General features: G+C 44.1%; 1 protein-coding gene across 5 annotated transcripts in view; it reads right to left on the bottom strand.

Annotated features, from left to right (window-relative positions):
- Limch1 (LIM and calponin homology domains 1) overlaps positions 1-24,909 on the bottom strand; it is a 315,834-nt gene that overhangs the window by 181,088 nt on the left and 109,837 nt on the right. For all 5 annotated transcript variants that reach the window (XM_021210512.2, XM_021210511.2, XM_029545188.1 and 2 more), the window contains exon 2: positions 14,990-15,060. In XM_021210512.2, the coding sequence (XP_021066171.1) occupies positions 14,990-15,060 (71 nt within the window). The remainder of the gene's footprint in view (positions 1-14,989; positions 15,061-24,909) is intronic.

The following is a 24,909-nucleotide window of genomic DNA, read 5'->3' as shown; positions in this document are numbered from 1 at the left end:
TCTCTACATGGGTGTTGTCTCTGAACAGGGTGGAAGGCAACAGAAAAGCAGGGGGAGGGAGGAAGGAAGGGAGGATGCCCACAAGGGGAAGCAGAAAGGGCTGTGAGGACAAATACAGCTACGCTGGGGCTCCATCCGAGGCACCGCTCCTGCTTTCTGCCAAAGGCTAGCCGAGATTTAACTCTTCAAGGTTTCATAGCCTCACCTTCCTTGGATTTCTGAGGAGGAGGGGAACAGGGAGGGGATATCAGGGTTGCAGAGGACCTTTCTGTTTTGGAAAGGAAAGATGCCACTGCATCGTGACCAGTTGGAATTGTGAACCTACTTCCTATTCATGCCACATATTATTTCCATACACACCTCGTACGGAGCTCTGACGCACTCATGGGACTGGGTTCAACCGCAGAGCTGCCACAGACTCAGATGGTGGGAGGGTCACGAAGGACAAGAGAACACTTAAGTCTTTGGGGATGTAACCCACATTTTAAATGACTAATAAAGCCGAGACTATGGGAAATGGGAAGTACAGAGCAGGAACTTGAACTGTGAGTGAACAGAGGGGGCAGGTGTAGGAAGCCTTCCTTTGTCTCCTCTGGCTGTGGGAGGGGACCATGGCATTACAGATCTTCCTGTCAGAGCACTGAGGAAAACTGAAAGCTTCCACCCATGAAGAGTCCACATCCCAAACCACTGATGTCCTGGATGGAAACAGCCCTGGCTGCCAGCTGCTCACTGGATGCTACCGAAATGCCTGCACTCAGCCTAAGCCCCTTCACAAACTCCTCAGATACCAATCTCACATCTCCACTCTGCCCCACCTTGTACTTGCAATGGTTCCCAGCCTACAGCACACAAAGACCCTTCCTGTGACTCAGAGCTTGCATAGACCTGTAGTTTTCTGTCTTAAGCCGGCTTCATCAGAGCTGCGGCCCCATGTCCTTTGCAGACTAATAAACTCTGGCTCCTCCTTTACAATACAGCTTAAATTTTTTTTCTCTTCATTGGCACATTCTCTAGGTAGAGACTATCACCCTCCATTATCAGATTCCAATATTTATATTCTTTTGACCTCCATACTTATCCCAAATCACAGAAAATCTAATTAATTAAGGAAAAGAGTCCATGTTCTCAGTAATCTTAGCTGGACTATAAGACTAGTCCCCAGTAGGGCCTTAGTGATTGTTTGCTCAGTGAATTGATAAATAATTATCAAGTGTTGGGAAAGCCTCAAACATCAACTTGGAAACTACAATTGACTGCAGTGAGTCTCCATTCATTAACTTTGCTGTGGTTACCATAGTTAAATCATGTTCTGAGAACCAAGATGAAAATTGGATCTAGGCAACCACATTTCAACAGGGTCATCTGCTAGACCCTCAGGTCATTCTTAGCAGCTATCATATCATGACGTGGCTGTTGATTTGTGGGAGAGGGGTGGGAAGAGCAGTGTCTGTCCCGATTTCTCTCAAGGACAGTTGGAGGTTGGCTGTCCCCAAAGGAGGCAGCAACATCCCTGGGTTCTTTCTCTGTGATGCGTCAGGAAGCAAACCAACTGGGTAAGGGTGAATGGAAAGAGACCAGGGTCAGCTTCCATTACAGAGCACTTGTCCTTCTGCCTTACGGGCTGTGCCCCTAACGTGGAGAGGCTATGTTCCTGAAGCCAGGAAGCAGTGGACACCAAATGTGTTGAGTCCTTGTTACTTCTGCTATGTACACAAGACTACACACGTCTGAGAGACTACACTATATCTGAACAAAAACTTCCTATATAACAATATAATACAACCAACCTACAGTACAATGTCATCAATAAAGTTATATAATACTAATGGAACATTAGTATATCATATAGCCAACCCCCAGAAAGGAATAGAATGGCATCAGAAGCACATCTAGATGATTTTTTTTAGACTTCTTGAAACAAAATAGGCTTAAATATGTATGTGTGGTTAATGAAGCAGAATTCACATATAGCCAAACCATTAAAAGTCTAAAATTAAACTTCTTGCACAGCTGTTGATAATATAGCCATCCCTAAAACTAATTGTAATCTTTTTTTCCCTGAAAAAGAAGCCCCAAGGCCATTTGCTTCCTTTCCTCTGTTACCCACCCACAACCCCTTGCCCTAGGAAAGCGCTAATTTACTCTCTGCCTCTAAAGATTTACCTCCTCTGGGTATTTCATCTAAAGGGCCTCATAGGGTGTGGTCTTCATGACTACTGTCCCTCACTCGGCTCATCCACACTGTGCCATGTGTCAATACATCATTCTTCCACACAATCAGACCATCATGAACAGTGTGGATAGGACACCACTTCTGTTGGGCATTTGAGTATTTTTCCCCATTGGGCTATTTTGAATAATGCTGTTGAGAGCATTTGTGAATGACTTTTTTTTGGATCTGCTTTTCATGTCCCTTGTGCATGTCCTTAGGGGCACAACTGCTAAGGATAGTAAGCATCTTCTCATGAACTAATTGCCCATGTGTATAGCTTTTTAGGAGGAATGTCTGTGGTCTAAAATGGTGGCCCTTTTCAGGCCCAGGGCTCGAGTCACTGGGCGAGGTGGGATGCAGGAAGTTTGACTGCGCACACCCAGCCGCCAGGCAGGCATTGGGTTGTGAGAAGCCACAGAACCTCCAGGGGTGGGGAGGCACAGTCTGAGGTCCCCAGGGACCTGCCAGGAGCTGGCTCGTGAGTCCCCAGGCCACACAGAGGCCAGGGACGCAAGGTTCTAGCTCTTGGACACCGCAGACAATGCTCAATGTGGCAGAAGAGCTGAGAAGAGAGTATGGGCCCATGGGGCTGGTTCTGGCCTGGGGCCGAAGGAAAAAGAGGGGGAGGAGAGAGCTCTGGCTGGTTCCCACAGGAAGGAGAGTCTTTGGCTTGCTTGGTGGCAGGCAGCTTGGCTTGGTGGTGACTGGCTGAGAATGCAGAGAGGCCTCCTGTGTGAGATTAGACACACAGGTCTTTAAAGGAAGACCTGCTCCATTGTTCCCCACTGTGGATCCCCATGAGAAGAGGCAGTCTATGGTTTTAAGGCATTTGTTGTCATGGTGGAGAGTTGTGATGAGTGAAACCATGCCCCACTTTCTCAGGGCAGGCCTGAGGTTAAATATCTTTTGCAGGAAGGGGAGCTTAATTGGCTAAGCTCTTCAAGCCTTTAGGTACCTCATTAAAAATGGAGATCTGTCTTGAGCCTACGTGATCTGTGGACACTTCCTCTACCTGTGGAGAGGCTTGGGGCGTTGCCCTATGTGACTGATGGCCACAGAATTATGGAGAGCTGAGTTAGGAGCCTAGTGTCTGGGAGCATGGCAAATGCCTTCGTCCCTTGCAGAAACACCTGTAGGGTCTCCGGGGTTTAAACCTGGCTCAACCAGAAAACAGCCTGCCTTTCAAGGTCTGACAGATGTCTATTTATATCTTTTGTCCATTTTTAGATTTGGTTGCTCGTCTTTTTGTTATTGAGTAATAAGAGTTCTTTACATATTCTACAGATAGATCCCTTATCCTTTCATATATTTTTCCAACTGGTTAGGTTAAAATGTGTTCAAGGATAGCCTAGGCTATATGACAAGCCCATATCTCAAAAATGACAACAAAAACTAATTTTGGTAGAGTACAATTCACCTATTTTTTTTTTCTTTTATGGCTGCAATTATGATGTTATATGTAAAACAAAAACAAACAAAAACAAAACCCAGCAAAACAAACAAACAAACCACCCATGGTCTAAATCAGTTAGGCCTGTCTTTTGAGAGTTTTCTAGTTTAGGTCTTAAATTTAGCTCTAGAATTTATCTTGGAATAAGATGGATCAGATTTACTATGCATTTACCAATTAGTTATATTAGTATGTTAGCTATAAATATGCTAACTTTGGAATAACTTTCTCACTCTACATGATCCCTTGAAAAGCATATTATATACCTGCCCTGTACGAGAACCACTGGGCAAACAAAGATGGGTCTAAAATGTCCCCCAAAAGCCTGTGTGCTAAACGTTTAGTCCCCAGCCTGACACTACTTGCTGCTGGTGGAGCCTAAGAAGTAGATGTTATAGAAAGACTTGTGCACATTGTGGGTATGTCCTGAAGAGTACTGGCACTCTAGCCTCTCCAATGTCCTCTGACCCACTTCCCTCCCACCTTGGGATAAACAGGTTCCTTCCACTTGCACACTTGCCCTAGTGTTCATTTTTCAACTGGCTTTTGAATCTTGACATAGGCTTAAAAGCAATAGGGAAACAACCATGGAAAGAAACCCCTGAAACTGTGAGTGGACACGTTTATTATTTTTAAAGAGTATTGTCTTAGATATTTTGTTACAGTAATAGAGAGCTGACTAACAATCACTGTCATTACTTTGAGAATATATAATCTAAAAAATATATATAATTATCTGAGTACTGTCATGTGCGAGACTAATTACTAAATCTAGGCACAGCCAAAATACCTTTCAAACCCAAAACTCGGGAGAGAACTCTTGAAATGAGCACTTCCATTTATACTGCAGGTAGACACAGCCATGTACACACAGAGCACTGGGTGCAGGATGTAACAATTAGGTAGTTAGTGGACAGAAGGGTGCCCAGTGTGGTTGTGTGTTTAGGACTTAGAGAGATGAAACTGGCCAGAAAGGAGAACACTCCAGGGGCTGGAAGGAAGTGAAGCAAGTGCAGACGGGAAGACGTAGAACCAACAGCAGGGACCACTGCCCATGTTCTGGGGTCAGTGCACAGGGACAGCACTGGCACACTCTGTGGAAACCTAGCAATCAGACAGTCAGGGACACCTGCCAGTGGAAACGCAACCATGTCCTGAAGCAGGAAGAGGACGGATGAATTCAAGTTCCCTTCCCACCTGGGATGAGGTAAACAGGCTCTTTCCACCATAAAATTAGCCTTCCAGAGCGATCTACAGGAACTAAAGGAAAAGTGGGCACCAGTGCTAACCACACCCACTGGCCTCAATTTTTTTCCCCCATCTCCTTCACTCTTTGCTCTAGTAAAAAGAAGGAAGTCTACTTTTACAGTTCACATTAAAAAGAAATAATTCATAAGGCAGACCCTTGGTAGGCTATTTAAGAAAGGACCCTCTCCTGTGGGTAACCAAAGAAAACACTGAGAGGAGGAAAAATGGTGGAGACAGGACATTTCCACACTTCGTCGTGGGAAGTCAGCCCACCCAGCTTGACAGCCCATGAGAGGCCATCAAAAAGTGCATTATTACAGAACTTCAATTAGGGAGCTACTAAATCCCCTTAAAATGGTTCAAGGCCTAAACTAGCACGGGGCTCGCCCAGGAGGCAAAGCAGACCAGTCTCCTGCCACACCGCAGTTTCCTGCCTGTTTCTAAGTCAATCAGTGTATACGAAATCTCTCCAGAAGTCAAGAGATTAAGCTGTTTTAAGTCAACAGAAAGCTTGCATCGATCAAGACATGGGATTGACAAGGTGGGAGAAACCACCCCATACTGGAAATAGTTATTGAATGATAATTATCCTAAAATAAATGTCAAACAGTTGTGAGCAGCATCAAGAGCAGCTCCGAGACCCAAGATCTGTGTTATTTCAAAGTCTCAACAAGGACAAGAGCAGATGGGACAAGGAGATCATGGCTTTCCAAGGGGAAAAATGTTACAAAGATGGATAAGGGCAAGCACGTTTCAAAGGCAAGATGCTGGCAGGCTCCAAAGAGCTCCCCAAGAAGACTTCGTAATCGATGCTGAAAGAACAGCTTGAAAGGATCGACTGTGCCAAGAGGCTATTGATTTCTGGAGAACCAGGGGTCCATTCTGCTCATCTCGAGCGTCCTGTGCACTGGCCTGGCATGGTTTCCGTGTGTGGGATTTTTTTTTTTCTCCACAGAAGGCCACTGGGATACTCGGTCTTTGCTTTAGTCCCCACCTAAGCGAGGCCAATCTTCAAACAAAAAAGCAGTTTTTCACTAGAGATCTTAGGGGGGGTAGGGGAGAGAGCAGCTCAAAGTGTCCTCACTTGAACTCGAAGGCTTAATGAGTCTTGATGCCCAAAAGCTGGAGACAGGCCAAGTCAGTGGGGCCAACTGTGATTTGGCAGTGTGAAGCAAGAAGGAAACCTACACAGAAGGCCTATCAAGTTCTTCCCAGCCTGCTAAGACCAGCGCGAGGAACAGCGAAGGGGCCCAAGTGTGCTAAGATTTGACTGAGAATCTGGGTTGGTGAAAAAGCTTCAGACAACGTCTAAAGATACAGTGAGCGCCACCATCGTCCGTCCATGTGGCCAGCTGGACAGAGGGCTTGGGAAGTCCAGGCTCTCCACCGGCTCAGGTCGTTGTGCATCCTTAGTTAGAGGTGGGTCCATAGATCTCCAACAAAGCAATGCTATTCCCAAAACAACAGTATGAAACCAGTGGCCAACGGCTAGGATGAGCATGCAGCCCAATTCTCAGGGGGCCGTCCCAAGTGCCACTTGTTTCAGTGTCTCATCTACTACCCATCCTCTGTGAGTGCCATCTTGGTTTATAACTGTAGGGTCAGTCCATTCACAAATCGTCAGGTCACAGTAATCCTGTTTCCTTCTCAGGGGCTCGGGAAAGCCTTGCATGTGTTGCTCCTATTGCCTAAGCTCTTTCACAGTAGCCCACTGAGAAGATGAAACACAAGGGGCAAACCTAACCCAGCCAGGTGCGGACAGGATTATTTGATGTCACTCCTTGGCAAAGGCCTCTGGCATCTCCTCTGCTACTGGGGCACAGCTACCTCAGCCTGGTTTGCGCAGGTTCTTGGGAACACAGGAGGCTGCTCTAGCTTCCTTAGAGTCTCCTTAGCAACCTAGGTTTCCATGGCATCACACATTCCTGGTTTCCTCTCAGCTCTCTGATGCTCTTTTGTCCGCGCATCTCTCTCTGCTCCCTGGAACAAGGGAGAAACTCCCCCAAACTGAGATGTGTTCTGCTCCTCTCTCTGGGCATGTCTTTCTCTCAGACCCTGCCAAGGCTCGAAGCTCACCCATGACATCTAACCAAGGCTCTCCGGTCTGATTTGTGTAGGTCAAATCTACTGTCACCCTCCTAAGCTCCAAGTCCTCGGTCCCTAAAGGCACACAGTTCTCCCCCTTGGGTGGTGTATCTATATTTCAAGCTTGACCTGCCCAAACTGAAATCATAACCCCTCCCCCCACAGAGGACCCTGAGTGTCTACCTTGTGGTCTGTCATTCGCAACAGATATATTGGCTTTTTTTCTACAAAGGTCTTTGTATTCATCAATACACTCTATCCTGATGACTTCATCAATAGTCTCACACTTCATCAATAGTCTCACTTCTGCTCTGGAGGACAAACTTCCAAATCTTTGTGTGGTCCCTGGGGTCCTGGAGATCTCAGTCTCCCTACCTCGCTGCACCCACTCTGATTCCATGCCTTGCTTCCCATGTTTGAGCCCAACATGTCCATGTTCTTCCCATGCACACTCTTCTCCCTGTTGGAGGTATGGCAACCCATCATCTAGAGCATATTTCTTTTCTACTTCATCTCCTCTGGCAGTAAAAGAGAGTTTCTAGACTTCCTTGAACGCTGTGTCTAAATGGTGCCTTCTCAAGGCTTATATCCCATGTGGAGTTATCATTCAGAGACTAGATCTGATTATCTCCTTCGCTGATTGTCTGACTTCCCTGTTTAGTGGGCTATCATTAACAGTGACATCACATTTTCTAAGTGGGTTCTTAAAATGCTTCATTCAAGGGCTAGAAAGACAGATCAGTGGTTAAGAACACTAGATGCTCTTCCAGAGGAGCTGGGTTCAAGTCCCAGCACCCACAGGGTGGCTCACCACTATCTATAACTCCAGTGCCAGGGGATCTGAAGCCCTCTCCTGGCTTCTTTTGGGATTTTACACCAGGGGTACAAGACACCCATATGCATAAAATAAAATTTAAAAATAGATATCTTCTACTTTTTTAAATTAGATATTTTCTTTATTTACATTTCAAATGTTATCCCCTTTCCTGGTTTCCCCTCTGAAGATCCCATATCCCCCCCCACCACCACCACCACCAACTTACCCACTCCTACTTCCTGACCCTGGCATTCCCTTACACTGGGGAAGAGAACCTTCACAGGACCAAGAGCCTCTGTTCCCACTGATGACCAACTAGGCCATCCTCTGCTACATATGCAGCTGGGGCCATGAGTCCCACCATGTTTTCTTTGGTTGGTGGATAAAAATATTTTTTAATGCTGCATTGAATGAACAAAAAGAACTATCTCCTCCCTTACCAACTGGCAGTCAGCTCTCCTCTGTGTTTACCAAGCATGCTTTCTCTAGCTCCAAAGTTTTTTTCTTCCAACTGCTGTTCCTCGAAAGGATGCCATGATGTTGTAGCTTACAACAAAACCTTCTCATATATCTTTACTCCTGGTCCCTGGCATACATCTCCTTGAACTTTTATAACTTCCCTAGCAGTAGGGATTCTAGATACATTGCTTGCTCTGGTATCTGGTCTTTGATTCTGGTCCTTGATGCAGAACTCTTCATGGAATGTCCTGGGGTGGAGGGAGCAACATTATCTCTTGTTATGAGTGATGATCCTTGGCAGAAAGGTAGAAACCAATCATGAGAAAGACCAAGGCCGATCAGAAGTCTGAAACTTCAGGTCTGACTCCCATCCACAGGGAAGGGGAGTTAACCATGCAGGATCCTGTAATAAACCTGCCATAAAAAGTCTCTAAAGCGTAAGTGTTAGGGTGACCTGACCAGAGAGGGTACAACATCTCCATGCCTGTTGCTTCACACCTTGCCCAAAACATTTCTTCATCACAGCTCGTCCTTAGTAGCTCTTACAATCAACTAGTATATGTAAGTAAGGCACTCCCCTGAATCCTTTAGCAACTGATAAAACCTAAGAAAGGAGACCAGGAGCACCCCCCATTTGTAGCTGCTATGGATAACCTGTGAGAGTCATAAGGGTGTGGTCTTGTGGCACTGCGCCCCTAACTCATGTCCTCTGTACTGACTCCAGCTAGTGCCAAGAGTAAGAGGGAATCGGAGAGATGGCCCAGTGACAAAGAGTCTTTATCGCTCTTGCAGAAAACATAAATTCAGTTCCTAGCACTCACATGGCAGCTCATAACTATCTGTAACTTCAATTCCAGTAAATCTAATGCCTTCTTCTGACCTCCAGGGGCACACATGTGTACATATGCACACATGCAAGCTAAACAATCATACATGTAAAAAAAAACTTGAAAAGTTATCTTTAAGAGGAAGCTAAGTTATGGGACACCTGGCCTGGCTGGTGTTAGAGAATTGATTGTTTTTGTGACCAAAGTATTGTGAAAATATAAAGAAGAAAACAAAACAAACAAAACCAGATGATATAAAAATGACTGTCATTTCCTTTGGCCTATATGAAATAAAAGCCAACTGATAGATCATCTCCCGAATAACTGTTTATCAAACCAGAACAATATTTCCCTTTTTATCTTTTTATTATATCTTGGAAATTAAATCTTATTCATGTCTAGATTTATTTTTTTTATCATGTCTAGATTTATTGAGACACTGATTTCCTCTCCAACCTCACTACATTATGGTGTGCGCGTGTGTATGTGTGTGTATGTGTATGCTTGTGTGTATATGTGTGTGTGTATGTGTGCATGTGTATATATGTGTACGTGTATATGTTTGTGTGTGCATGTGTGTATGTATATGTTTGTGTGTGCATGTGTGTGTGCTTGTGTGTGTATGTGTGCATGTGTATATGTGTGCTTGTGTGTGAATGTGTGCATGTGTGTATGTGTGTGTGCTTGTGTGTGCATGTGTGTATGTATATGTTTGTGTGTGCATGTGTGTATATATATGTTTGTGTGTGCATGTGTGTATGTATATGTTTATGTGTGCATGTGTGTAAGTATGTTTGTGTGTGCATGTGTGTGTGTATATGTTTGTGTGTGCATGTGTGAGATCACTCTATAAGCACATCATAAAGTCTCTGAAGATTATTCCTCACGTTCCCTGCTTATGGCCCTCAGTGCCTACACTCAATGCTGTGCTATGCATGTACAGAGTCCCACAAGGCCCCCACATGATAAGAAATCCTCCAGGAAGAACTGTACCATCAACCCCCATCTGCCCTAGAGGACCAGTCCCATCTGTTCACACCACATCGCATGCTGAAATCATGACAGGAATCCAAGACAAGCCCTCCTTCTTAGAGCAAGCAGCTCATTTATCAGGAACAGCATAAACAAGGGTGGGCCAGCAGATTTCTTATCTTCAGAAGATTATTTCAGCAACAGAAGGACAGAGGCAAAAAAATCCACTGAGACATTCTTTATCGGTCACTTATTTGTAGGCTCACATACTCAAACTTGGCATTCCATGAGAATGTGTTAACAAAATAAAATGCATCCATGTAGTTCTTTGCCTCCTAGAAAGACAGAGGTCCCACAAAGAATCCAATCTTAAAGGAAGAGAGCAATGCTTCTACTCTACACTGTACTGATATTCAGGAATATGTTCTTTGTATAAGATTTGTGTGTGTGAGAGGGGGGGGGGGGAGAGAGAGAGAGAGAGAGAGAGAGAGAGAGAGAGAGAGAGAGAGAGAGAGACCAGGGTTGTTACTGATACCCGAGCATGGATTTTACTCCTGGGTCTCAGTTTCAACAAGTGCTTAGAGCAAACGTTGTGTGCCAAGCCAGTACCCAGTGAGGCAAATATAAGGCTATATATCAAAGCATTTTCAAGATGCTGGGGTCCAGTGTAACCAACAGATGTAGTTACACAGCAGGGAAGGCGTTCTGTGAAACTATTAGAGTCAGGTTAAAAACAGTCCTTAGAGGCCACAGAGAAAACCACTGTTTCTGCCTGGAGAGTCCTAAATAGGCTGCCAGAGGAAAGATCCACTGCTCATTGGAGAGGCAGGAGGAAATGACATCAGTACAGTAGTCAAGGTTATTGTTTGCAAAATAAGCAATATTCTCGTTCCCAAGCCTTGCCAGCCAAAGTTCATTACTCACAGATGATCAAGTTTGTAAGGGACTCAATACGTCTTGCCCAGCTTTTGCTCACAAACTGGATAAGAGAAGCTAGGAAGTAAAATGCAAATTCCTTCACCCTGCTGCTAGCTGGCAACCCCAGGAGAGAGCAGCCGGGGGCATGGTGACACAGAGGGGCGTCGACCATGTCATCGTCATAATTGGCTCTTGGCCTAGTTCCATGGACAGTAATAGGAACAGCGGGCAGCAGAATGCCAGGCAAACAGTGGACTGCACTGAGTGTTCACTGTGTCCTCTCACACAGCGTCGGGCATGGCCAAACGTCTTACAGGAGAGTGTCCTTGTACTTAAATGGGGCACACTTGACAGTTTAGGAGCTGAGTTTCATGGTGTCCACATCTCCCTTTTAATTGGTTGCCTTGGAACATGACAGATCGGTATCTACATATAATTATAGCTTTCTCATACATGTGAAATCCTTCAAAATGAAAAGTTAAGGGAGAAACTTGAAAGAAATTCCTGAGTGACTCTTTGGTTTAAAAAAGGGGGAAGGGGTATTTGCTTTACCAAAATAGTAGCCTGCATTGGTCAAACTCTATCGCTTAATGAGGTCACTTTATGAGAGTAAGCATTTCACAGCTCCAGCAATCCCATTGTCCTTTTGGGGGCTCATCTGGTTTCTCTAAAAATACACTGAAACACATAAAAACTATCTGAGCAAAGTGGCCAGTACAAACATACATAGAAGGCCATAATCTGCCAATCTCGTATCTACGTGAAATGCCATAGATGTCTGTCTAAATGAAGAAGTCATGGTAGAAGGGGGGGCAGAAAACATCCCCCTCTGGGGGTACTTCAGGCAGTCTGAACAGCTGTAGCCACCATTCTGTCCCAGGGCAGCTTCTTCAGGGACTGACTCAGCCTTACATCCCAAAGAAAACAGTATAGTATCTGGCTCATATCTCTGGTAGTGCGACGTGTGTCACTATCAGATACTCGCAGCTTTATCGTACTTTAATCCCAGACCTCTTAGGAAACTCTCCACCAAGAGCTCACTTCACTCGGGCAGATACCTTTAGGATTCTCTGGAATCAATTTTGAATGAACAAAGATTGGTACCAAAGACCCTGATCTAGTTAGGCTTCTGTTGCTGTGATAAACATGAGCAGAAGCAACGGAGATGAGGAAAGTGTTTATTATACTTAACAATTCTCAGGTCATACTCCATCACTGAGAGAAGTCAGAGCAGGAACTAAAGATAGGAACTCAGAAGCAGGGACTAAAGCAGACACTATTCAAGAACGCTGCTTACTGGCTTGCTGCCCATGCCTCATTCAGCATACTGTCACTGTCTTCAGACACACCAGAAGAGGACATCAGTTTCTATTACAAATGGTTGTGAGCCACAATGTGGTTGCTGGGAATTGAACTCAGGACCTCTGGAAGAGCAGTTAGTGTTCTTAACCTCTGAGCCATCTCTCCAGCTCCCTCAGTGTGCTTTCTTATAGCATCCAGGACCACCTGCCTGCCTAAACATGTTACCCCACCCAGTTATCTGGGCCTTTCCACATCAATCATAGACCAAGAAAATGCCCCACAGGCTTGCTGAAGCTCATCTGATGGGGCATTTTTCTCAGTTGAGGTTCTGTCTGCTCAAATGACTCTAGAATGTATTAAGTTGACAATAATAATAATAATAATAATAATAATAATAATAATCAACACTGATACTCTTTCAACAGAAAGTATGCTGCACTCTGCCAGCTCTCAGCAGGCTGTTGATCCAAGAGAAGACGGTGAGTCCAGATTCAATGCCAGTGCTAGCCCAGAAGGGCGGCTTAGAGCCTGTCTGTTCAGCTCAGCTTGGGGAGGCACTATACCATCTAATTACAGCTTACCTACAGATGAGCTCTGGTTCAGCTATAAAACACAGAGGAGAGGGGAGGAGGGAAGAAATGCCCAAGAAAAGCACCCCCCCCAAAGGGAAGGAGGAAACAGAAACAGCAACCTGGGGTCCCCAAGTTTTCTTTAAACAAAGACAGGCAGTGAGGGGGCAGAACAACGCACTGACATGAGCTATGTAGAAAAGAAGTCTACACAGTAAGTGACTTTTGTCTGTGATGCACTACACAGTCCTGCAGAGAGCCTTGTTCACAGTTGAGTGTTTTAAGTCCCCAAGCGCCTATGCAGTAGAGCAGTAATGTGGTTCGACATTTAGAGAAAGGTGACTTGGAAGAGAGTAAATGATTCATAGAAGGAAGGTAGGGACTTGAACACTTCATTTTTATGCTCTAAAACCCCTGTCATCTTCAACCTCATCAAATAATATTCTGAAAGGTGTCAAAGTAAGAGTCCACCCTATGGGATCCCATTTACCTGATGATTCAGAAAGAGGCCAGAGCACACTATGGTGAAGAGGAGATCAGAACAGTACAGTCTCCAGGGTACTGGGATTCAGCAGGGAAGAACACGAGGGAAGTTTCTATTTTATAGTTTGATGGAGGTATAGAACCGGCTTGCACATGCCCCTCAGAGCCTCAGATTTCACATTTAAGAGTAGCCTGTTTTGTGCTGTGCCCATTAGCTTTCATTAAAATAGAAATCGGGGTCAAAATTATACAGCCCATTAAATACATTCAAATTTGGAAGTCTTGGTTTAAAGTTTATGTCCACATATACACATTTGTACATATTAATGTTCTGGGTTATTCTGTGTCTAAAACCACTTTCTAGAAAGCTCTAATACTTCTGTCATAGAACAGCTCTGAGGTTTGGTCTGTTGGTATGTATTGTAATGCTAATTACTGGTCCTGGTTGCCCCTAGGGACCCAAGTGATACTATGTAGCCTTGCCCCCCAAGTTATTCCTGATTGGTGAATAAAGATGCCTACAGCCTATAGCTGGGCAGAAGAGAGATAGGCAGAGTTCTAGTTCCCAGGCTTGGGGTCTGAGGCAGGACCATAAGGAGAAGGAGGAGGAGGAGAAAGGGAAGGAGAGGGAGGGGGAGGAGGAAGAGGAGGTGGTGGTGAGAAGAAAAGACGCCATGGGGTAGGTGAGTCATGAAAATGTGGCCATGAGGGCTAGCTAATTGGAGTTAAGAGTAGCCCAGATAGAACATGGAAAGATATAAGTCGGGGTTGTTGAAAGGGAAGTGGGCAAAATAGCTTAGAGGGTAGATATCTGCCCAGAGCTAGCGCTTTAACAGCTTACTATAAATATGAAGGTTGTGTGTCTTTTATTTGGGAACTGAATGATGAAAGGCAGGATAGAAACCCCCGATTGAGATGAAATTCTTACTACAACACACTTGATGACAGAGCCTTACTCCAAAACACAACGGACACTGTCATCCTACTATCTATTTTGGACTCAGTCAACAGCACAAGAGAAACGTACCCCACCCCCACCCCAGCCCCTACCCCCCTGCACAAAGCAGAACTAGTGAGGAACATATCCTGGCCTGCTTTTAAGATGCCCTGAATTTACAGAAACACTCTATTCACTTGCCGCAAGATGCTCTGGGTTGGGATTTCCAAGGAGAGAAACCCCACTACTTGTAGCACAGTTAGAGCCGCCTCCTTACAGTTACTGGGACACAAGTTCCCAAGTGGAGAAATTACTGGGAGCAGGACACCAGCGGGTTCTATGTCTTTATCTAATTTGCAATTACTATGGTCCCCATGATTCCCTTTGCCTGTAGACGCTCACTTTCCACCTATGTTCCCCACCTATCCCAGTGGTTTCTTGGAAGATTCAAACTGTGAGTCAATCAAAAGTAAAATACTGGAGGCCAGATTTAGGCGATAGTGGCAGGCAGATCTCTGTGGGTACAAGTGCATGCCGGCCCAGAGCATGAGTGTTGGGCCATGGAGAGACCCTGTCTTAAAAAGAAAAAGTAAATAAATAAAAGAAAGAGAAAAAAGTCAGACTACACTGGAAGTCTTACAGTCTAAACTGAGTGATATATTAAGTACATCCCTAGAATAAAGCCAAGAAGTATAAGCACTACTTACTCGCAAAGAAGAATTCCATTTTCTAGTCCTGTCCGGAAGTCTTTGTCACCAAAACTTCGACCAGTGACTTGCTGGAAAAGAAAAAAAAAAAGGAAAAGAGAACATAAGTTTTTCTTTTAACCAGGAAGTTCAGTATTTAACAACAAAAACAAAAATCAAGAGCCCTGAAAAACTCATGACACTCCAAGAATGAGAAAAATCTATTAACCTTGAATTCCCTGCCCGGATGTGGCTTTGCACGGATCAGGTGAAATAAACTTAGGCCATGAAGTGTCAACTTTTCCTGATAAGACTCTGTTACTTTCCAGGCTCAACTTAGTAAGTCAAGGTCATAGTGTGTCTCTTCCATGGGAATGCACACACTCTCAACATAAAAAAAAAAAAAAAAAAAAAAAAAATAACAACACATAGAAGGAATTGCCCAAGCACAAAGACCCTGTATACTAAAGCATCGGTGATCAGGGAAGGAGATCCTGTCTAATGTCAGGAGACTTAATACTATGACTGCAGACTATAGCCAGCGTGCATAAATGACAGAAGGGGACTGAGGGACATTTATGCTGTCTCTGGCTGTCAGCAAGCACTGGCGGGGGAACAAGATACTCAGAGTTTTATTTGTCCATTCTCTAAATACAAATGCCTGACCTGAAATATACCAAATAGACATGTCTGTAAACATGCCCTAAAGAAACCTCCAGCACACAAAATAGAAGTCATGTACGTCTAAGGAGTCAAAAGAAAAAAAGAAAAGGGGGCCATAAAAATACTCCAACAATGAAAAAGGCAAAAAGGGGGGGTGAAAAACAGGAGGGGAGGGAAAGGAGAGGAGGGAAGGGGAGGGGAAGGAAGGAGGGAATGAAAGGGAAGGAGAGGGGGGGAGGGGAGGGGAGGAGAGGAGAGGAGGGAAGGCGACAGTGAACAGATAGAACACACAGACAGGTGGAAGACAGTACTGACCATGTCAACAATCACATTCAGTGTGAGCAGCTGCATAGCCCACAACTGAAACACAGAGATCGTGAGACATCTTGAGCTGCTTACAGATGTGCTGGATAAATTGGAATACTCGCACTAACGTGAGTCACAACAAACCTGGGCCAGGCATACTAACACCATAGGAAGAAGTCTCAGAGGAGAATATAACAGCATGAATGGAGAAAGCTCTTTATAGCAAGGGGTTAGTTCACTGGCAAGACATCATACTGTGAACATTAATATATTTCACCATCCACCGCGTTTTTAGAAAGCCCTTCAAACTACACAAATCAAAGCAGATAGGACCACTAAGAGAGGGAGACAGGTCATAAGGAGAGTCAGAGGTTTAAATATTTCTCTTTAATAACAGACAAAACACATAAACAGAATAATGATATAGAACACATGAGTAGCACTATGGACCCAATTGGCCTTGTTGATATTTCTAGAATATTCCACTCTCCAACATTTACAAGCCAGACCAAATTCTAGGTCATAAAATAAGTCTTAATATACTTAAAAACATCTATCCAAAATGGGTATTCTGACCACAACAGAATTCAATTCTAAAGGAACATCAAAATATCTGTGGACTATACCCAAATGTTTTTAAACTAAGTAAACCAATTCCAAGCAATAAAAAAATTAAACATCATAATACATTTGTAGACAAAATAGTAACACAAACCAAAAATGTACAAAAATACTGAAGCAGGATTGGGGGGGTGTGGGGGTGGAGAGGGATACAAAAAGCCAAAAGAGAAACAGGACAAAAATTACCAGAGACTCAGGAATGGCAAATGACATCACCGCAGAGTATAAAAATATTAAAAGCACAACAAGGGACTATTATAAACAAATTTGTACCAATAAATTAAGCAACTTAGATTGTTCTGATAAATTCCTTGACGTAAGCACAATTCATACAACAGAGAAACAAATCTCCCTCTCACCAAAAAAATAACAGAGCTCAAAGGCTCACTGCTAAGTTGCACCTACTGGTTACAGAGAAACAACCTCATTTAGTACAAACTCATGCAGAGGATTTTAAAGTGTCTCTTATGATGTGCTTACGATGGCTCGTAGTTTGCACTCTGACTAAAGACTTCTAATTAACATTCCCTTCATGACAATGCCAATCCCCAATATTAAGATTTACTGCCACTACCAACAAGAGTCATGGCTCAGACCCTTCTAACCTCTCCCTGGATTCCAGCCAATCGAGGATTCTTAGCAATTTTCCCAACAAGGCCCTGGCCCTGGCATCATTCCAAAACCACATTCCAAAGACACAAGGGCATGATGGGAAACTCAGCAGAGCAATTAAGAGGATCTGAGGCAGTGTGGTGGCACACACTTTTAATCCTAGCACTCAGGAGGCAGAGGCAAGTGGATCTCAAGGCCAGACTGGTTCTATAAAATGAGCTCCAGGTTAACCAGGGCTATGTAGTGAGACCCTGTATATTAATATATGTGTTCATGCATGCATGTGTGTGTGTGTGTGTGTGTGTGTGTGTGTGCATGTGTGAAACCTTAGGTTACAGGGTGTTTGTAAAGAAAGCTCAGATTCAGGAAGATTCAGAGCCTGGTTGGGAGGAGTAGCAGATGGTCAAGAGCACTCTACCCCGCTCCTGCCCCTACTTCTCATCATTTGGTCTGATCATTGAAACTCCATCCTCATCTGAGCCAAACCCTTTCTTCCATATCAAGCACACCCATCAACAACACTTTGGACATGTTCCTTACTTCCTCCATTCTGCCACCTTTCTCCAAGCCTCTGTCATCTCCCATCCATTGGGCAGATCCAGCCTTCCACACAGTGACATGGTGCTGTCCCCATAAAGTTCACACTCGAGAATGTCACAATCAAGATACAGAAAAGAAAGGTCTTAATATAAGATCTCAGAATTTAAGTTGCGCTTTTGTGTAGGGTCATGATGGTAGCTATCCTAGGCCACACATGGCCCACGGGTCACGGATTAAATATGCCTGAAGGACAGTTCAGACCCTGGCACAACTACTTCTACCTGGCTTCCTATCTATTCTCAAGCAGGGAGCTCTTCACCTCTAAAGGATCATCAAACCAATTTGCCTTACATTGCTTCCAAAAAATGACTCTGAACCTCATTCATCATGGTAGAAGCCATGTTCCCACAGTTCCCTAATGGTGTTCAACACACACACACACACACACACACACACAAATGCATGGGGCAGAGAGTATAGATGACAATATACTGGAGTCCTATCATTTATGGACAAAAACTGCCAACCACCACTATCACCTCAGAGGTGAGCACAACGTATCTCTTCATTCAAGGGACTCCTTCCAAATCCTTCTGATGGAAGTAAGTCTTCAGCTCTTTCTTTACCATCCTTCAAGAAGCCATACTGATTTGTATCATACCCTCCCTGCTTTGTGTGCAGGGTTAATCCACTTTAATTACTAACCACAATATTTGTTGCAGGACCATGCAGAGTAAAAGTCACTGAATGACTAATTTATCAAAACCTGGTTTTCCAGAGAAAGAAAAGCCTTCATTTGCCTCCATAATTAAACCAAAGCAGAAGGCAGGGCCATTACAGCACGTCATCGCACTGTTTCATTCAAGTAATTATTGAGAAAGCTCATCTGTATCCGATTTCCTTTCCACGGGGCTCAAAGGTAATTCTGAACTGATCTATGTTCCTTGGCACTGCTCTGAATCATCCAAATTCTGAAATATGGAGACACCAGACTCAAAAGGAAACACCACACTGCTCTATGGCAACATTTTTACGACGTGTTTATAATGTAACACTCTGCATATCACAGCCCTACAGGCCTTTAATTGGTTTGTTACTATTGTTATTATGTAATTGCAATGAACAGCCAAAGGCTGCCAAGAACTGGTCCTCCAGCCCAATCATTACCATGTATGCAAATAGTATTTCAGAAATATTTTCATGAATCTTTTGTAGATTTTTTTTTTTGGAAAGAAAACCACAAACAGACTACAGGTCTAAAGAGCATTTAAAATGAATATTCACAATTCTTAGTACAATGATATAAAGAAGAAATTTTTATGTTATTTTTTGGATTGAATTTTCTCAGTACATGTATTTACTTTATGTGTGTGAATGTGCTGCCTGCATTTATGTCCACAAACCATGTGAATGCCTGGTGCCTACAAAGGTCAGAAGAAGGTGTCAGATCCCTTAGAGCTGAAACTACAGATGTTTCTCCACCATGTAAATGTTGGGAACCCATCCCCGGTCCTCTGCAAGAGCAACTCTACAAGTGCTCTTAGGCACTGAGCCACCTCTCTAGCCCCTGACTGAATGACTGGTTGACTGACTGACTGACTGACTGACTACTGACTTACTCACTGACTGACTGACTGACTGACTGACTGACGGATGGATGGATGGATGGATGGATGAATGGATGGATGGATTTAAAGACATGATTTTTACCACACATCTCTGGCTAGCCAGGAACTCACTATGTAGCCTAAGTTGGCCTCAAACCTTCAAAGATTCTGCTTTCCAAATTCTGGGGGTTACAAGAGTGAGCATTACTCCCCACCTTCTAAAGAAGAGATTTGGTTTGTGGACAACACACACACACACACACACACACACACACACACACACTATTGAGTAGATATTCACGTAACAGACAGGATTTTCCTTAAGTTGTATAATAGAAGGTACCTTTCAAAGGAGCACGATTTCTTCTCACACCCTGTTAATGATAAAACCACACTCCTTCATTCATGAAGAGGCTTAGCTGCAACTCATTACGAATTCCCTCTCTCCCGGTTCTGACTTAATTATCTGGAGCACCTATGCATATTTCATGCTGAAATCGTAAAGTAAAACAGAATAAAATTCTTACCTTTCACCTTTTTTTCTCAGAAATAAACTCCTGATGAATTTGTTAGAAGTCAAACCAAAATTTGATGGGTGTACTTTATAAACAAAGATAAATCATAGTCACTTAAGGAAGAATTAGCAGCAAGCCTCAAAGGGTACCATTTCAACCCACCTACCCTTCAGTGGAGCATGGCTGCCTTTATCCTTCGGTTCTTTCCTGTCAACCCCAAAGGCTCCACCCAGACTCAGGATCTTCTCCCTACCCTTCTACCTCTCGACCTTAAGCCCTTGTGCATAGTTTCCAGCATTTCCCTGCTGTTATCACGATGAACTCTCTCCTTTCCTAAAAACCCTAATTCCATGCTATCCTTCAGCCACCATCTCAATTTTCCTTCCCTGGTCCAGATTCTATGTGAAACTCTCTTTATTTAATTTGATGCAAAGTCTTTTAAAGGTGAAGAGTTACAATTGAGGCGACTTGAACTCAATCACTTTAGGCAAGTTCATCAACCCTTGCCTTCCCCCTCGGAAGACATGGGAACAGTACCTATTCCAATGGTTCGCATGAGGATGAATCAAAGCAGCATACTAAAGCCCAACACTACGCCTAACACCATGCCTAACACCACACCTGACCAAAACAAGAACTCAGCGCATCTCATCAGGGCATGGGCCCAAGGCAACACAACTGTAGTAGCCACCTTCACTTCATTGCTACTGCTTTTAGTTTTCCTTTTAGTCCTCTGCGGTTATTTTCCCTCTCTGATCCTAAGTGAGACGGGGCCCACTGGCTCTCCAGTGATGTGCAGGTATTGCCACACTGCCTAACAATCTTAATCAATGTCGTAGCAGCTTGAGCAACAACTTCATCCTTCTGAGACCCATGGCCTTTCCTGAGCTTCCCCCACGACTTCGTGCTCCTGGGTTTATTTCTGCCTCATTACATAAACTACCCTTCCCATGGCGTTGATTAGCTGGGAAAGTATAAAAGAGCTTTTCCCTTTCTTCTCTTGCTACATCCTCGCCCTCCCTTCCCCAGGTAAGTTCTATCCTTTTATGTCATATGCATGAGGAGAATTCATACATTTTTACACATGGCTCTGGGGCCTTCAAGTACCAAATCAAATCTCCAATTTCTCATTAAACATCTCCTCTTGGGTACACACACACACACACACACACACACCAGTGAGGCTGACAAATTTGCCGCCACCGTCCCCCCCCCCCCCCGCATCCAACTTGATCCGTCTCTGGTCTTCACATCAATGAATGGCATCACCTCCTCCAATAACACAGAGATGAATTCAAGCCGCCAGGAAGAGTAAAGCTCTCTTTCTGAAACAGATTTCAGACCTGCCTTTCCTGTCTCTCCATAGTAACCGTGAGGCAAGCTGCCATAGCTTTTTTTTTTGCAAGCAAAACAACTGCGGTGTCCACCCATGGGGCCCTGCTCAAATCAACACCCACCCGGCAGCCCGAGATCTTTCGAAATTCCCACCCATATCCCCCGCTTCACACTAGATTAAAAGCCCACTATAGAAAAATGTCTTTTTTTACACGACAGGTGAATAAAACAAGGTCCTACAAACTAAGGGATTCATGCGAGGTTATGTGGACGAGTCAGCAGCAAAAGTGACACAGACCGGCTCCCCTTTCACCTCTGTCCCACCAAACTGTGTTCAAATCCCCGAGGCCTCCCGGGCCAGCTAGATTGCTATACTTTGTTCAATGATAATAGCTCCTTGTATCGATTCAGTTTGGCTTGACAGTGAAGCGGCACAGAAACCCGGGACTGAAGTTATTTCATCAGCATTACCAGACCACGATTCCCGCTAGCACCAGCTCTGAGTGCTTAATACGGAGGATAATAAAATGCAATCTGCAAGATCCATTTATATTTTCATCATGTCATCGGAAAACCAGAAGGTGCTGTTTATAGCCACAGATTGACAGTGCCTACCAAAAAAAAAATCTAATTAAGAATACAGCTGATGCTGAAAAGTACCCTGGGAGCACTCAGTCTTCCGATCGAAGCATTGTATGATCTGGACACAGAAAATGGGTCAGTGCAGACACGTGTACGTGGGTTCAGCTGACTGTGTTTGCACATTTTCAAGCTGTCCCTTACAGACAGGGCGACAGAAGCTGCAGAAAAAGACAGACAACACACACAAGGAGTTCCACCAAAGCTGAAAGCCTTAAGTGACAGATTGCTGAGAAAGAAGAGTCCAGAAAGAAATGGGCCAGGAGGGTGCTGTGAGCTAAGTGTGTTCTTGACACCACGGTTATTTCTACTTGGGTATTGTGTCATTTCTTCAATAAACATTGCAGCTCTGGGCTAAATCTGGCAAAACTGTCATAGTGAAGCAGAAAGCCACTGAATTAGGCAGATCTGGGTTTGAGGCTCCCCAGCAGGGAGCAGGGGGCTTCACTCCTACAAACCTGCTCCATGGTCTTTAAGAAGGTGCTTATTTTACTTGGTTGTAGGAGCCTGTTTTACTTGGTTGTAGGAGGTCAGGAAGTAGAGTAGATACTGTCTGGTGGAACATTTCATGCTTCTGAAACGGGGAAAATGCTTTCTCTCATGGTTTTATTTCTCAGGGTTCACAGCTAAAAGAAAGGAAATCCATACCCAGAGTACCTAAAGCCAGGGGGCTTCCATTTGTATTCAGAAATGCAGCTCTGCCCTGAGAAAGATGGATTCTGGGCATAATATCAGGCTGGGAAGACAATGAGAGTCTCTAAGCATACTGACAGGACTGAAGGAGACAGCCGTGCAAACCCCGACCCCCCAAAATGATATGCTTATAAGAAAAAAAAAAAAGACTTCTAAAAGAAAAAAAATCTTTGTCATGAAGGAAAAAGGAAAGACTGATATTCCTAAATGAGACCACCAAAGCATCATGACAATGTGTAATATATATGTCTTTTTAAGATAATGTTTTTTTAAAAAAATAAACCCATGGGTGACATCCAGGGCACAACTGGGATATCCTACATATATACCGGTCACTTACAATATCAGTCACCACTGCTCACTCCTGAAGTGACAATGGTCACCTGGGAGGATGCTCTTCTTCAGGTGTGTGCAGAGGTACTTAGAGGAAACCGGTAGCTGACTCCCACACTTTCTTTGGAAATGTGTTGAAAAAGTACTAAGAGTGTATACGTATGTGTATGAACTACATACAGAAAATGCCAAGAGTCACTGAAACCTGATCGAGGGCACATGGGTTTCCTGGATCCTGCCTCACAGAATTCTTTCCTACTTCCCTCTGTTCTTCCTTTCTCTTTCTCCTTCCTTTCCTTACCTCCCTCCCTTCTGAACCATTTCTTTCTCCTCTCTCCTCCCCCCTTTCTTCTCTCTCCCTCCTCCCTTTCTTTCCCCTCCTTCCGTTCCTTACATATGTTTTAAAACATTGATAATAAAATGCTGTTTGGGTTCTAGGGCTGAAATGTACTTTAGCATCCCAGAGCAAGTGTTCATCAACAACCCATCTGGGGCCTTCCTGTTCCTCTCTAGCAGTGTTTTTCCTATTTGAGGACAGGCATTTGCCAGCTCTGTCATCAGTCACCAGAGGTCTGTCAACTCACCCACTCTTTCGCTCACAACCCAGAACCAGCCCTGCCACCCATGGACATGACGCTAACAATGACGATGGAGAGGAAGAAGGGGTCAGCCCCTTGACTTCCTGATGCTGGGCAAAGAGCTAGACTGGAGGCTCTGCCAAGTACACACAGTCCTGTAGCCACAGTAGAGCTGTCTGAAGAAGTGATCGATTTCACTATTTGATATTCTAATAATGGAATGATTTTTAGCTAAGGACCCAAAGCGACCACAAAACCGCTGGACATCACCAATGTGCCGCATGGAAAATGGCATCCAAGCCAAACTAGAAATTCACCCAAACAAGTTATTAGATTACCAAATGAAAATAAAGCACGAGGGAAATACTCAGAATAACAGTAGATTAACGTAAGCAGCCTTTTTAATTTCAGAATTGACTTGAGTAACCTGAGGCCTAGGGACAGCACCAGAAGTGACCAGCCAGAAATGAGTGAGGCCGGGGAGACAGCACAGTAGAGGAAGTCCAAGCATGAGGGGCTGGCTTTGTTCCCCAGCCCTCCTGAATGTACAGCCAGGCATGGGGGCACGTGCCCATAATCTCAGTGCTGAAGAGACAAGACAGGGGTCTCCCTGGAGCTTACCAGCTAACCAGCCTAACTTAACCACTGAGCCCCAGGTCCCAGTGAGAGACTCAGAAAACAAAGTAGACAGGCTGCTGGGAACTAACACTCAAAAGTTCACCTCTGGTCTCCACAGACCGGAACTTGTACACATCCACACACAAACACATCTACACACAAACACTTTTTTGCGCGCACACATACACTCATATACACAATGAGAAGATTGGTTTTGAGAAAAGAGGAAAAGAATTACAAATTCTTTCTAAGGTACAAAGATTCTATCTCTTGATTTGACGTAGTCATTAAATCATTAACCAAGCTGTGTGTTTGGGTTTCATCTTTTGTTTTGGGTTTTTTTTTGGGGGGGCGGGGGTGATTTTTTACACTGTGTATTCGTTTGTTTTGTGTGATAACAATGAAATTCATGAGGCAGAACACGACGTGGAGGAAAGCGGTTGATTTTGGCTCTGAGGGGCTGAATCTGCTGTTGCCCTTCCTGTTGGCAGAGCCCTGAGGTAACACAGGGTGACAAGCCACATTCAACCACAGTATCAACCGCTGTCAGTGGTTGTGATCCACCCAAGCCTACTGGACAGCGCATTTTTAAATGAACATCTAAATACAGGGAAAAGATACTATTGTACTATTTAGCTTGTGAAATAAACGAATCACACTGGTTTTTTGTTTTGTTTTGTTTTGTTTTGTTATGTTTTGTTTGGAGAGTCTATCATTTGTGCTCCAGGTAGACATTCAAGTTAGTGTAAGCATAGAGCCTCTTACTCTAATAGTCTATTACTTTGTTTGTTTGTTTGAATCATACAATTGCCTACTAACACCTAATCAGCATTGGGGGAAAAAAAGGCACAAAGTCAAGAAAATGGAGCTCTACCCCCCCA

The sequence above is a fragment of the Mus pahari genome, chromosome 13 (genome assembly GCF_900095145.1).
Source record: "Mus pahari chromosome 13, PAHARI_EIJ_v1.1, whole genome shotgun sequence".
NCBI classification, from domain to species: Eukaryota; Metazoa; Chordata; class Mammalia; order Rodentia; family Muridae; genus Mus; species Mus pahari.
This window is presented reverse-complemented; position numbering and strand designations above follow the sequence as displayed.